The 14,005-nt window shown below is 48.0% G+C and overlaps 1 protein-coding gene across 1 annotated transcript in view; it reads left to right on the forward strand.

Moving 5' to 3' along the window:
- AMFR (autocrine motility factor receptor) overlaps positions 1–13,423 on the forward strand; it is a 40,639-nt gene extending 27,216 nt beyond the window's left edge. The window contains exons 10-14 of the mRNA XM_036833353.1: positions 80–183; positions 5,831–5,965; positions 7,650–7,733; positions 10,810–10,994; positions 11,808–13,423. Of these exons, the coding sequence (XP_036689248.1) occupies positions 80–183; positions 5,831–5,965; positions 7,650–7,733; positions 10,810–10,994; positions 11,808–11,955 (656 nt within the window). The 3' untranslated portion in view covers positions 11,956–13,423. The remainder of the gene's footprint in view (positions 1–79; positions 184–5,830; positions 5,966–7,649; positions 7,734–10,809; positions 10,995–11,807) is intronic.
- Positions 13,424–14,005: the final 582 nt, after the last annotated feature.

Raw genomic sequence — 14,005 nt, forward strand, 5'->3', positions numbered from 1 at the left:
CCATAGAGTGGCCGACTGCAGAGTAACTGACAGGGGAAAGAGGTCTCTAAGACTTGTGCTGGCTTCTTGTTTGTTTTAGGGTCCCGGATTGCGAGTTGGCTGCCAAGTTTTTCAGTCGAAGTGATGCACACCACCAACATTCTAGGCATTACACAGGCAAGCAACTCCCAGCTTAATGCAATGGTAAGGACCGCTCACTGCTTTTGAAAGGTGATTAATAATCGGGAGGGAAGGAAAAGCTGGAGAACGGTTGCAGTGTGCATGACTCAGTTGGTCTCACTCTGCTCTGGCAGAACAGCGGGATTAAAAAAAAAAAAAGAACAGCAGGATTTTCAGGAGCATCTTATTCACTGGGATGACTTCAATTCCTGCGCTTTAAAATTTGAAATTGATTTGGAAACCAGCTTTCATTATACTTGTGTGGCAGATAATCTAACCTTTTCTGAGCACTACTAAGTTCACTCTCATGATCTAGGCTAGTGTTGGGACACCTCTTGATTTTCACCAAAAATATTTGGGGAGTTATTAGCTGGAGTGAATGATGTGACTTTTATTAAAAATTGTCGTAGGCCTACTGAATGTGTTATTTTAACCCCCTCTCCTCCCTTCCCAAAGTAAATAAATGAGTATACCTTCACATACACATTTATACATACATACGTGCCTGTGGATATACATATATAAATATAAATATATACACACACACGCCTTGAGATATTCAGGCATGCTGTTGGTTCAAGGATATTGTCCACATACTTCAAGATTCTTTGTATTTTTCTTAAAGCTTTGTCATATGGTGTATATTTTTATTCTGCAGTGTTGGAGAAACATGGTTCACCGTTTGTAAAATGTAGTGTTCATTGTGATGATAAATGCAGGAGTCTTAAAAATGCAACCTGTGTTAGTCCAACAAACGTGTACTGAAGCCTGTTCCCGAGACGGGCACTATGCAGTGTCAACAAATTGCGTAGCACCTGTAGTGTCAACAAGGGGGACAGGAGCCCTACTCTCAAGAAGTGTGAGTTCTCCATGGGGTGGGGGGAGGAGACTGATCATAAACACCAGCAGATAAGATCGTTGCCGATGGGGACGCGGACTCTGCAGGCAGCAGGGCAGGTGATGTGGTGGAGCGGTGGGTAAAGGCTGTTCTAGAGGAGACATTCAGGGAAGTCTCAAGAGGTGATATTTAAGCTGAGACATGAAGGCTGAGAAGAGAAGGAGGCAGATCGGGGGAAAGAGGCAGTGGAAACAGTAGGTACAGAGGCCATGAGGTGAGAATGTTCAGAAAACAGGGAGGTGATTGTGGTTGGAGCCTGCGAGTCGGAACCAAGATTGTGACATAAATTGAGGTTGCAGAGCCCGGTCAAGCAGGGATTTGTAGGCTACAATCCAGTTTAGATACTATAATGAATGTATGAGAAGGCCATTCAGGGCTTTTTTTCCTCCCCCAGGGGACTGACAGGACAGTTAACAGAGAATAATTTACTTCTGAGAGAATGAATTTTAGAGGGGCAAAAATGGGACCAGTGAGACCAGTTAGGAGACTGTTGCAGTAGTTCAGGCAAAAAAAGATGGTGGCTTGGACCAGGGCATTGGAAATAAAGATGAAAAGAAGTGGCGGATTTCAGATGCTTTTCGAAGATGAACTGATGGACTTGACAGTGCTTTGATTTGGATGTGGGGTAGTGGGGTGAGGGGAGTGCTGGTTTTCGGTCAAGCAGCTGAGCAGCGGTGTCATGTGTGAGATGGGCAGGACGGGAGGAGGAACAGATGGAGGACAGGGACTCGGCCTTCTGTTTGGCTGGGAAGTTGGGGTGTCTGTGAGACATCTAAGTAGAGATGTCATGTAGACAGTTCTGGACCTCAGGAAGGAGATCCACCTGGAGACAGACATTTGGGAGCTTCAGTCTGTAGGGGACTGGATCTCTTCGAGGGAAAGAAGGTAGCTCAGAAGGAGAAGAGGGCTCAGGACTGAGGTCTGGCTGAATGGGAGGAGCCATGGCAGCGACTGAGAAGGAAGGAAACCAGGAGAAGCGTCAAGTCAACCATGTGGGAATTCTTAGAAGATGAGGTCAGAGAAGTGCATGTTGGGTTTGGCAGAGTGGAGGTGGTTAATCAGCTGGAGAGGAGCAAGCAGCTTCCATGGCTCGAGGGCCTGAGTACTAGGTTGTTGGATTGGAAAATGAGTGGGAGCTGAAGACACCCAGTAGCTGGCAGTGTGTTATAAGAGGGAGTGGAGAAGTAATGTGGTGGCTTGATAGGGGTGTGCCGTCAGAGGAGTTTTTGTTAATATATTTTTTTTAAGATTTTGGAGCAGGCCATTTATCCACAAATTTCAAAACCTATAGAGAGTATCCAATGAAGTCTTTTCCTCCATCCGCCCAGACACCCTCCTCTCTTGCAATAACAACTTAAATTAGTTTCTTCTGTGTTGTGTTTTTCCAGAATGTTTACATACACATATAAGCAAATAAGTATGTATTCTTTTTCTTTTCCCCACGGGTCTTCTTTTTTTCTATTTTTAAAATTGTGATAAAATACACGTACCACAAAATTTATGATCTTAACCGTTTTTAAGTGTTGTACAGTTCAGTGGTATTAATAAGTATATTCATATTCTTGTGCAACTATCAGCCACAATCCATCTCCAGAACTCTTTTCATCTTGCAAAACTGAAGCTGTATACCCAGTAAACAATAACTCCCCATTCCCTCCTCCCTAGCCCCTGGCAGCCACCATTCTCCTTTCTTTCTCTGTGGATTTGACTACTTTAGGTACCTCATATAAGCAGAATCATACGGTATTTATCTTTTTGTGACTGGCTTATTTTACTGAGCTTAATGTCCTCAGGGTTCAACTATGTTGTAGCATGTGTCAGAATTTCCTTCATTCTTAAGGCTGGATAATATCCCATTGTATGAATAAACCACATTTTGCTTATCCGTTTATCTGTCGGTGGACACTTGGGTTGCTTCCATGTTTTAGCTATCGTGAGTAATGGGACTATGAACATGGGTGTACAAATATCTCTTGGAGACCCTGCTTTCAGTTCTTTTGAGTAGCCAAGAGTCTTCTTAAAAAGATTCTAAAACATGCTTGGTGTACGAATAGGAATGATCACTGGAGGGGGAGAGATTGATGGTACAGAACAAACAGAAAAGTTAACCGAAGGCAAAGACCTGAGGTGGAGGGTGGGTTTGGGAGCCAGAGCCAGGAGAAGGGCATTCTCACCTTTGTTGGGAGGCGGGATGGACGTAGCTACAGGCGTGTCGTTTTGAGATACGGTTTAAAAAGAAGGCATGGCTCATAATAACCATTTAGGTAGAAGCAGCCTAAGTGTCCATCAGAGATGAATAGATTATGAAAATGCTCTGTCCACACAGTGGAATATTATTCAGCCTGAAAAAGAATAACTTTGAGGATACTATGCTAAGTGAAATAAGGTAGTCACAAAAAGACAAATACTGCGTGATTCCACTTACATGAGCCATCTAAATTACTCAGACTCTTAGAAAGTAGAATGGTGGTCGCCAGGGGCTGGGGGAGGGGGAGTGGGGGTCGCTGTTCAGTGGGTGTAGAGTTTCGGTTTTGCAAGATGAAAGCGTTCTGGAGACCTGTTGCACAGCAGTGTGTGTATAGTTAACATTGCTGTATACTTAAAAATGGTTAAGATGGGCAATTTTATGGTATATGATTTTGACCATTAAAAAAAAAAAAAAGAGTTGGCTTCCCGCAGTCTTCTGCTTTCTCAGTGAAGCGCCCAGCCAGGTCATCAGCAGAGAGTGAGAGCGGCGTCGCGAGGGCAGATGGACTGGGAGTGCGCAGCCCCGCGTGGCCGATGACTGGCTCGGGCCAGGCTCTGTGTGGGCACCTCAGGGTCGGGCAGCTGTTGAAGCTCTTCAGGTGGGTCACCTCACCTGCCCCCTTAAAAAAATCTGAATTCACGGACATGTAACCCTCCCAGGAATGAGAATTACCTTCTTGGAGTTGGTGTGTTTAGAATTCTCAGTCAGGCCCTGGTGTTCTTCCTCCCGTTGCATGGTGGATTGGAATAGCCTATTTTTAGCACAACTAATTTACTGTCACAGTACATTTTTTATAAAAGTCTAATATATAACTTGCTGGATTTTCTGGAAGAGAAGCTTTGGCCAAGTGAACTGAATCTTGGACTTATTTTATTTGGGAAATGAGAGGGGGCCTTTTTAAGAATAGAGGAGAATGTTATCTGATTATTGAAGTTGTTTTGGACTCTTGCCCAGTTAGCTTTGACTTGACCTGGGTTGTGAAAAATGATCAACTACATTCATAGAAACAATGAGGGGATCCCAGGCCCGTGGAGCTCCGGGTCCTTTTGTCCTACACACTTGTCTTGCCCTCCCTGCCCCAACGATGACCCAAAGCAAAGCTTTGCACAGGTTTCACCCCGGTCTTTTCTCTCTAGGCCTGACACTGGGACACGTTCCTCTCTTTCTACATGACATGTTTCTTGGGAGCCACTATCCCAACAGTATAATTTATTGTGCCCCCAAAGCAATTATATATTTCCTTGTCGTTTTTTCTTTTGGTCATTGGGACTTCTCCACGAATAAAACCTTGAACGTAAGCATTCGTAAAATAAATATACACGTATGAGCAAAAAGTCTGGAGCTGCTTGGATGAAAGTACCGGTGGTGGTGTGCCGAGATCTCTGCCTGCTCCCCTCTGTACGCGCGCCCACCCTAGAGCCCTCATGGCCTCCGAGACGTTTCTAGAGTACAGTTTGAAAACTGCAGCTCCAGAGCAACATTAGCAATTACATTTATTTTTTTATTTTTTACTTTTATTTATTTGTTTTATTTATTTGGCTGCGTTGGGTCTTAGTTGCAGCATGCAGGATCTTCGCTGTGGCGCGTGGCCTTCTCTAGTTGTGGCGTGTGGGCTGCAGAGCGCACCGGCTCAGTAGCTGCAGCGCGCAGGCTCTCTGGTTGTGGCACGTGGGCACAGAGGTTGCGGTGTGTGGGCTTAGTTGCCCTGCGGCATTTGGGATCTTAGTTCCCGGACTAGGGATCGAACCTGCGTCCCCTGCATTGGAAGGCGGATTCTTAACCACTGGATCACCAGGGAAGTCCCAGCAATTACATTTTTTATAGTCTTTTTTTTTTTTTAAGTTGAAGTAAAATTTATATACAATAAATTCACCTTTTTTAGTATCCATCTCTGAGTTTTGTCAAACTCAGTCATGTGACCACCACAATAATCAAAATATAGAACAGTTCCTTTCCGCCTCCCCCCAGATTCCATTGTGCCCGTTTGTAATCACTTCCTCTCCCACCCCCAGCCTGTAGCAACCACTTATCAGTTTTCTGTCTCTGTAATTCTGCTTATTCTAGAATGTCATATAAATGGAATCATAGGGTACATAGCCTTTTGAGTTGAGCTTCTTTCACTTAATGCATTTGAATTTCACCCATGTAGTGTGTATCAGAAGTTTGTTCCTTTTAGGAATTAAATCTTTAAGCAGAACGTGTTTATATACCTGAATTTTACTGAGCTTTACAATGAATGCTTTTAAAACTAGAATATTCTAGTTAAGCCTGTCTCGGGCTCCAGTTGGATTTCTGGGCTTTTTTATTTAAAGTTGATGTTGTCCCCAAGTTTTCTGTTTGGCATTCTGGAAAAATACTAAGAAATACTGCAGTTTGACGGTGATTTGTGGCATAGAGGTGGCCCCTTACTTGTGTTTTCAAGGCAGGTCACCAAGTTCAGTGCCCAGAGGCTGCCTTACCCATGACCTCAGTGAGCAACTGTTGAGAGTGAACATTTCATGGCTTCTTTGTTTGTATTCCTATAGGCTCATCAGATTCAAGAGATGTTTCCCCAGGTTCCATACCACCTAGTACTGCAGGACCTCCAGCTGACACGCTCAGTCGAAATAACAACAGACAACATTTTAGAAGGACGGATTCAAGTACCTTTTCCCACACAGGTAAACTGAGGTTTCAGACATGACAAATGAATTCTTTCCTCACAAAGGTTTAATCTTCTAGATTAACTTTCTAGTTACTTAACAGCTGAATATCATTTATGATTTGATGAAGGGTTTCTGTGAATTCCCTAACTTCCCAGATTATGACTGAGAACAGACCCATCCAAGAGGCTTGGATTAAGACAAGGACAAAACTCTTTGGCTAATTTTTTGTGCAGATGTACACCCCAAACCAGCCTGCCCTTGCCAGTCCAGGAGGTCCTAGCATCGGTTCCTTTTGGACAAGGATTGGCAGTCTTTCCCTATAAAGGACAGATAGAAATATTTCAGGCCTTGCAAGCCATGCATTATCTGTTTTAACTTCTCAATTCCTGCTGTAGCACTGAAGGAGCCATGGACAATATGTAAATGAATGTGCATGACTGTGTTCCAGTAAAACTTTGTTTACAAAAACTGTTGGAGTGCTTGGCCCACAGGCTATAGTTGGCTAACCCCAGCTATAGGAGGTATCGCCCTCTGTCCCTGGCTTTGCACATTGGTATGGCTTTCCACTGGGTATAATTCCTATCTGTGTGTGAGGCTTATATTTTTGACTTTTTTTTTTTTTTTTTAAGATCCTATTTCCTGGCCCATCATGTAACCTCTTTGATGGGTACAAAAGTATTGACATTTTAAAGAAAGCTTTCTGGCAGGACCAAAGAATATATGTGATTAGGGAATCATATACCAAGAAATTACTCAACTTAGGTATGCAGAAACATGGAAATCTGTTAGTAAAATCTTCAAGCGTGAGAATCTTGGAAGAGGGAATGAGCCTCAACTTGGGAGTCAAAGGGGCTGAGGTATCAAGAGGTGGCTCAATGGTCCTTACCTTTTTGACCTGGCTGTGACTTTGGGTTTCCCCAGGAACAGACCCTGAGACAGGGATTCAGTTGCCAGTAGTTAATTTGGGAGGTGTTCCAGGAAACATGGGAAGTATTCCAGGAAACACAGGCAGCAGGTGGGGCTGTGAAGTGGATAAAGGGTTTGTTATCCAGCAGTTACCATCGTGGGCAGCTAGAGCTTGAGCCCACTGGAGGCCTCTGGGGTCCAGTGTAGAATGCATTGTTCCTCCTGAGGAGGAACACCTCCTTATACACCCGTTTCCATCAGTTGTTGGTTGAGGGCTGCCTCCAGCGGGGGCCAGGTTCCTTCACACAGCCAGAGTGTGTCCTCGGGCGACGAAATACAGAAACTGGGCAGCCGGCACGCAGCGGGCAGACCTTCAGGGACATGCGCAGGGCCCCGTGGTGTCTGCAGCGTGGGCTGGGAGCTCGGCCTGGATGAAAGTGAGAACAGCAGTACCTAGTTCACAGGATGTTAAGGAGATGAATGCGATGATGGTGTCAGTGCTTTTCCAAAGTGTCCTGTCGGTGTTGACTGCTGTTGTCGTTTTGTTATTGTTGTGCAGTTACTGTTACTGAAAGGGAAATTAAACGTGGGCCCACTGATGACTCTCAGATTTAGGCCTCAGGCTCCTTTGCTGTGTCTTGAAGCTCAGTAGCGCTCTCATGTCTTCGATGCCGTGGGATTTGCTAAACTCAGACTGTTGGGGTTGTAGCTCCCCCACGCTCCAGGTCCCCCCGTACCCGCCCGCCGAGCTCAGAGCGGCTCTGCACTGTCGGTGCTGCTTTCTCTCTTTCAGCGGTCAGAGAGCATTAGGCCTGCATTGAACGGTCCTGCGGAGAGGCCAAACGGCGAGCAGGAGGACGGAGAAGCTTCCGCTCAGGTAAGGCCTGCATACTAGAGAGAGCGCGTATGGGATGGGGAGCAGCGGGGGACCTGGCGGTGGTCTGCACCCTGCCTCTGACGTTTGTACGGCTGAGGGCGAGAGTAGGGAGGAGGCCGTATGCCAGCGTCGCCTCAGTGTCCAAGGGTAACAGACCTTGCTGTGCCTGGCATGGCCTGCAGCCCCCTCCCTGGGGACTGGCCTCAGGACCGGAGGAGAAGAGTCATGCTCTGCCGGGCCGGCCCTGCCGCTGTGAACTTGAGTGGCGGCACTAGGCAGGGCGGCGTGAGGCTGAGCCCAGGACCCTGGGTGACTGAGCCAGGCTCCGCTCTCTAGGGCCGAAATCCTCAGCTAATTCTCCCCCCACACCTCGCTTGTCCAGCTCAGCATTTGCAGAGACTTCATGCATTTCACAAAAGCGAGACCCCTGGGGTGGGGGGAAGTGTGGTTCTCCTGGGAACCAGGTTTGCCTAGATAGCCACGCTGGGTGACCCAGGGTAGCTGCGTGCACCCGGGAGGAGCTCCCGGGTCTGGCTTCCAGGGCAGAGGTGCCTCAGCCCCACCCCATGCTCTGCCCCACACAGCCTGGGGTTCCGGTTCGTGTCCCTTTTCTGGAATTCCCATTTGCGTATTCAATTACCGTGCTTTCCAGAAGTTTTCTTAAGAGACTGAAGAAGCCCCAGACAGCCCTATCTTTGTGTTTCCTTGTTGGTGTGATGTGTGGGGCTTCCCACACAGGGGCTGGGGCCTGAGGATGGCGCCGCCTTCTCTGCCAGCGTCGGTCAGGGCTCTGCTGGAAGCAGCTGCTTTCACTGACGAGTGACATGCAGGCTGCTTTCACCTCACGTGCCTTTCCCTGCAAATAGGAAACAGTAAAAACTCCTAAGAATTCTTCAGATCTGTTGCTGAGTTAAAATTTTCGTATCCAAATCTGTAATTGGGTCGTGCAGCATTTGTAAAATGGCGTCTGGCTTCTGAAGAAGGGGCTCATTGTGTTTCCAGTTTTCATAGCTGGCTTAGCTCAGATTTGGATACTAGGCTGGCTTGGGGGCCTTGTGGGTACAGCACGTTCGATTTCTGTCTTGATTCCCCATCTCTATTTTTAGAGTGAGCATGAAGGCTTTCTGAATTTTTTTTTAACATAGTGGAAGGAAAGCACTTGTTTCACAAAGAAGCTTGCTATATAACACTTTTGGCCATTCTCAGGAAATAAAAAGTTCTTGGGTAACAGTTAATGAACACCTCAGTTTATCCCAGTCATCAGATCAGATCTGCCCGTTGCTTAAATTGGGGTCTCCCCTCTGCCCAAGCTCAGGCCTACGTGGATCAGGCTTGGAGGCCGGCAGGGACCTGAGGGTGGCCTTCCATTCCCTTCCTTCCACCTCCACCTCCACCTCCACCTCCACTCACCAGCTCTTCTTTCTAACTTCCTCTAGGGTCGGACTCAGGAGGAGAGAGGGTTAAGATGGGCCATGTGACCCCAGTGTGTGTGTGTGTGTGTGTGTGTGTGTGTGTACGCATGTGCACATCTGTATATATATGTGTTACAGCTGTTATTGTAGAGATCTCCCTGTCCTGTCTAGCACCAGAAACCTCGACTATACTTAGTTTGAACTTGGGCTGGCTATTTATGACCACCCCTTCCTTCATGGGGCTCCCTTCACCCCTCCCAGTGGTCCTCTTGGGCAAAGTCAGTTTCAACAGCCTCAGGCTGGTTCTCCCGCAGGACCCATGTCCCCTCCCCCAGGACAGACACAGCAGTGCCTTACGGTCAGTGGAAGTTGAACTGGCTCCCATCGAAGCATTTTTAAAATCTGCTACAAGCCAGTTTCTTCCTCTTAGATTTTTCAGGTGTGTGTTAGTCACCACCAGTCTCTGTGTCCCCCAAACTCTCTAGGGCACATGAGTCAGGCCACATGGTTCTCTTTTTTTAAAATTATTATTATTTTTTTAAATTTTTAAATTTTTTATTTTTTGGCTATTGGGTCTTCGTTGCTGAGCGCGGGCTTTCTCTAGTTGCGGCGAGCGGGGGCTACTCTTCATTGCGGTGCGTGGGCTTCTCATTGCGGTGGCTTCTCTTGTTGCGGAGCACGGGCTCTAGGCACGTGGGCTTCAGTAGTTGTGGCGTGTGGGCTTCCGTAGTTGCAGCTCGCGGGCTCTAGAGCGCAGGCTCAGGAGTTGTGGCGCACGGGCTTAGTTGCTCTGCAGCATGTGGGATCTTAGTTCCCAGACCAGGGCTTGAATCCGTGTCCCCTGCATTGGCAGGCGGATTCTTAACCACTGAGCCCCCAGGGAAGTACTCACATGGTTCTCTTGAAGTCCCTCACTCGCTTGGCTGAGGGCAAGGAGAGGTGGCAAGGGTGGGTGAGAGAAAAGCGCGCACTCCAGGAACTCTTAAAAAAAGCCTCTCAGCCTCTTCCTCCTCAACTCTGCTGTCGCCTGGAGGTGGGTGCTGGGCTGACGCTGGCCAGCCTGGGTCTGGGCCTGAGTCTGGGAGCATGAGTAGTAGATGGCCGGGCAGCTGCCTGAGCCTTTGGGGGCTCCTGGGCATCGTGTTGGCCTTCACAGCTGCAGCCAGAACAGAGAGAGTCCCATTCTTATATCCTGTTACGTGAGGAACCACGTGATATTATATCAGTTTTAACAAAGATACTTAGAATTTACCATTTTTTATCTGCCTTACTGTTCTCAGAGTCAAGTGAGGGTATAAAATTTGTGCAGTATATGTGATAAGACTTTTTTAAATTTTAGAGCAATAAGTAGCATTGAACAGAAAATTCCCAGAATGCAAATAAGCAGTTAACTTTGTTATCTTCTGAGAGTACAGTTTCGAGGTGCTCCTGTTTTCATACTGGTAATCATTCACTTATTCCATAACGTTGAACATGCCATGTGAGTCAGGTCCTGCCCTTCAGGAGCCCATGTCTGCCGTTACACATGTGCCCGCGGTTCCCTGCCAGGCAGCCCGCCTCCTTTTAGGTCCAGAAGAGCATTATTTGGGGCACCGGTCAGATGGGGAATCTGCCTGGCAGGGCAGCCTGTGCTCACAGTGGTCCCTTGCTTCCTGCGTGTCCAGACCGAGCGGGTGCCGCTGGACCTCAGTCCTCGGCTGGAGGAGGCACTGGACTTCGGTGAGCTGGAAGCGGAGCCCAGTGAAGGGGAGGACTTTGAGGCCCGGGGGAGCCGCTTCTCCAAGTCCGCTGACGAGAGACAGCGCATGCTGGTGCAGCGCAAGGACGACCTCCTGCAGCAGGCGCGGAGGTGAGCGGGTTCCGGCAGCCCCCGCCGGGCCTGAAGGCCCTTGTCATGGATGCCAACGCTGAAAACCTATCACCTGTCAGCTAAAACTTCAGGTTTCAAATCTCTGTTGAAAAACCTGAGGATCTGGTAATACTGGGCCCAGGTAGTAACCTCCGGCTGGTGCTGCTGGCGTCTCCTTGTGGACGCTCTCCGCCACACTTAAACGGTTAGCACTTCTGTGCCAGTGTGTTCTAGACCCTTTATGTTAATTACTCTAATTCCCTTAACTCTAAGAGGGAGCATGGTAATTATACCCATTAGACAGACTTAAAGCTGAAGACACTGAGGCCTAGAGAGGCTAACACTGGCCTGGTGTCCAGCTCCTGAGTCCTCCGTCTTGGCCACTCTGCGTGCAGCCGGCCTCGAAGCGCCGACCCCCACCCCCCAGCCCCAGGCGGGAGCCGCCGGAGCGGGCATGTTCTGTCGCTGCTCAGGCGCTCGTTACTTAAACTCTCGGGGCCGGGGCCGGTGTTCTGTTCCTGTGGGTGGGTTCCGTGCCCAACGCAGGCCTCGTGAGTGGGGACTTCGCGCTGTGCGTGTAAGTGGGGAGGGGGTGGCCGGTGGAGAGCGAGGAGCTGAGCGGCCGCCTGATGCGGAGAACTTCTGCCCCTCTGTTCAGGGACGGGTGTCTTTTTCATGGGGTGGTGCTGAGTGACAGCTTCGTGACGGTGCCGGGAAAGTGGGGGAATTAAAGAAGCACATTGTATGTTTCTGTGTGTGTGCATGTTCCAGAGCTTCCCTGATCCCTCACTCAAGTCCTTTGTTTTTTTGTAGGCGCTTCTTGAACAGAAGTTCTGAAGATGACTCAGCCTCGGACAGCTGCCTCCCCTCGGAAGGCACGACCTCTGACCCCATGACCCTGCGTCGAAGGATGCTGGCTGCTGCCGCGGAGCGGAGACTTCAGAAGCAGCAGAGCTCCTAGCGCCTCCTCCCGAGCTGAAGAGGCCTGTCCCCGGCTCTGCCTGCTGAGTGAAGGAGTGGGCTCAACTGCATTGCGCTGTGTAAAGCACGTGGTCTTAAGAGTGTGTGGACAGCTGGCAGATTTAATCCTTTTTTGTAATACTTTCTATGTGACATTTCTCTTCCCTTTAGAAACACTGCACATTTTAACTCTAAGCATGATCTCTTCTGCGTTGACTGGACTTCGTAGGGGTGGGGGAGGATCAAGAGGAAGTGGGCAGCCAGAGACCCTGAAGGGGGCCGCTTCCATGACGGCTTTATGCAGAAGTCATAACAAATGCTGGTGTCTTTAGCTCCAGATGTGGCAGGAAGTGGGCGTGGGGGGGCCGGGGGGGAATCGGGAGGTGCAGGGGGCGGGATCCATCAAAAGCGGTGTGGGGGTGTACAGCCCGAGCCTGACTCCACGCCGCTGGGTAATTTGTGTTGTCACACTGCTGTTCTTGGTGCGGAGGCGTTCAGAACGTCACAGAGGCCAGACCGACGGGCTCCTGGACCCCTGGGCTGGCAGGGCATCTTGGAAGAACAGTGCTTGGTTTGATACCTGCAGCAGAGGAGAGGAAAGCCCAGGGGCGTAGTGTGAGGAGGTGACCCATCGTGTCCCAGTACATCCGGGACTAGCTTTCTGAGCCCCCTATCCAAAGCTGGCTTTATTTCCGTTAACGCTGGTGCTCCCGCGTCTCATGAGTACACGCTGTGTGTCTGTCCTCTCTCTGCATTTCATCGTCCCCCCCACCCCCCTGGACACGGGGAAAGGGTTAAGCGGCAAGCCTTGGTTCATGGTTTTAATTCCTTGTTAAAGTAAGTTAGGCAATGCCAAAGGCTGTGGGTTTGGTCCTTGGAGAAAATGTGGGCCTTACAAGATGGGAGAGTAAATTTTGGAGGGCTTTATTGAAGAAATAAAAGACATCTTTTGTATCTTTCTTCCCCGGAGCCCTTCATTTTCATAACTGTGTTCCTGTTGGTTTAATTAAACGTAGAAAGGTAAGATGTTGAGTCCACCTGCCTTGGAGCAGACCCAGGTCTGAACTTTTTCAAATCCTTGACACATTTAACTTGAAGGATTTGAAACACACAATCATAGGTCACCTAGTTCAGTTTTATGTCCTACTGGATTAAGTTTTTAATGTTTGAAAGCATAGTTTTATGGTAGTCCTTCTGGGAAAAATCCAGTATTATCTAAAATTATTGGCAAAGTTAAATGTATTTTACATAACAAAGTTTTTAGAATGTTGAGAAGTAACTGAAAATAGAGTGATGTTTAGGCTGAGATAATTTATTTCAATACATCTTTCAAAAAGCCTTATCTTGAAATGCTGTTAGTAAATTTCTGTGATTTTTATTTTTCTTTTTAAATTGGTTTTGCTGAGAGCATAGCTATTTGTTTTTATTGTAAAACAATAATAATGATAATAAAAAGCAAACTCTCCTAGTGTGTTGTGTGTGGCTGGGAGCTAAGGCAGTTTTTTTCAGAGGTGCGGAAATTAGAACGCGTTTCGATTTTGTGTGTTCCGTTTTGGTTGGAGGGTTTTTTCATCCTTGTATATGTGTGCATGTTGTGCACATTTAAAGACGATACCAATTCCATGTGTTCTTATGTTTCAGATGTGTGAAAAGAGAAAATGTTTTGGAGTCAATTTTAGAGGGTCCTGAGACATTGGAATACAGCAATATGACAGTGATCAAAGTGGAGCCATGCCTTTAAAATGACCCCAAAAGAGAAGTCCTAAATTCACCCTTAGATTTTACACCTGGATAGTAAAGGGTTCTGGGCACTAATTGTATTGTCTCTTGGCTTTTGTCACTTCTTGAGGGCATCTGGGACAGATGCCAAGGGCAAGGGCAGGAGGCTAGACCAGTGTCCCGTTCCATCAGGTGGTCCCCATCCCATGGCCCCTTCACTGTGCTGGCTGTCTCCAGGAAGGGAGCCTGTCCTCGTGCTCCGCCACGTAGCCCAAAGCAGAGGCCAGGCTGCTGGTTCACGTTTGTAAACTGAGTGTTTGGGCGCTCTGTGA

The sequence above is a fragment of the Balaenoptera musculus genome, chromosome 19 (assembly GCF_009873245.2).
Source record: "Balaenoptera musculus isolate JJ_BM4_2016_0621 chromosome 19, mBalMus1.pri.v3, whole genome shotgun sequence".
In the NCBI taxonomy this organism is placed as follows: domain Eukaryota; kingdom Metazoa; phylum Chordata; class Mammalia; order Artiodactyla; family Balaenopteridae; genus Balaenoptera; species Balaenoptera musculus.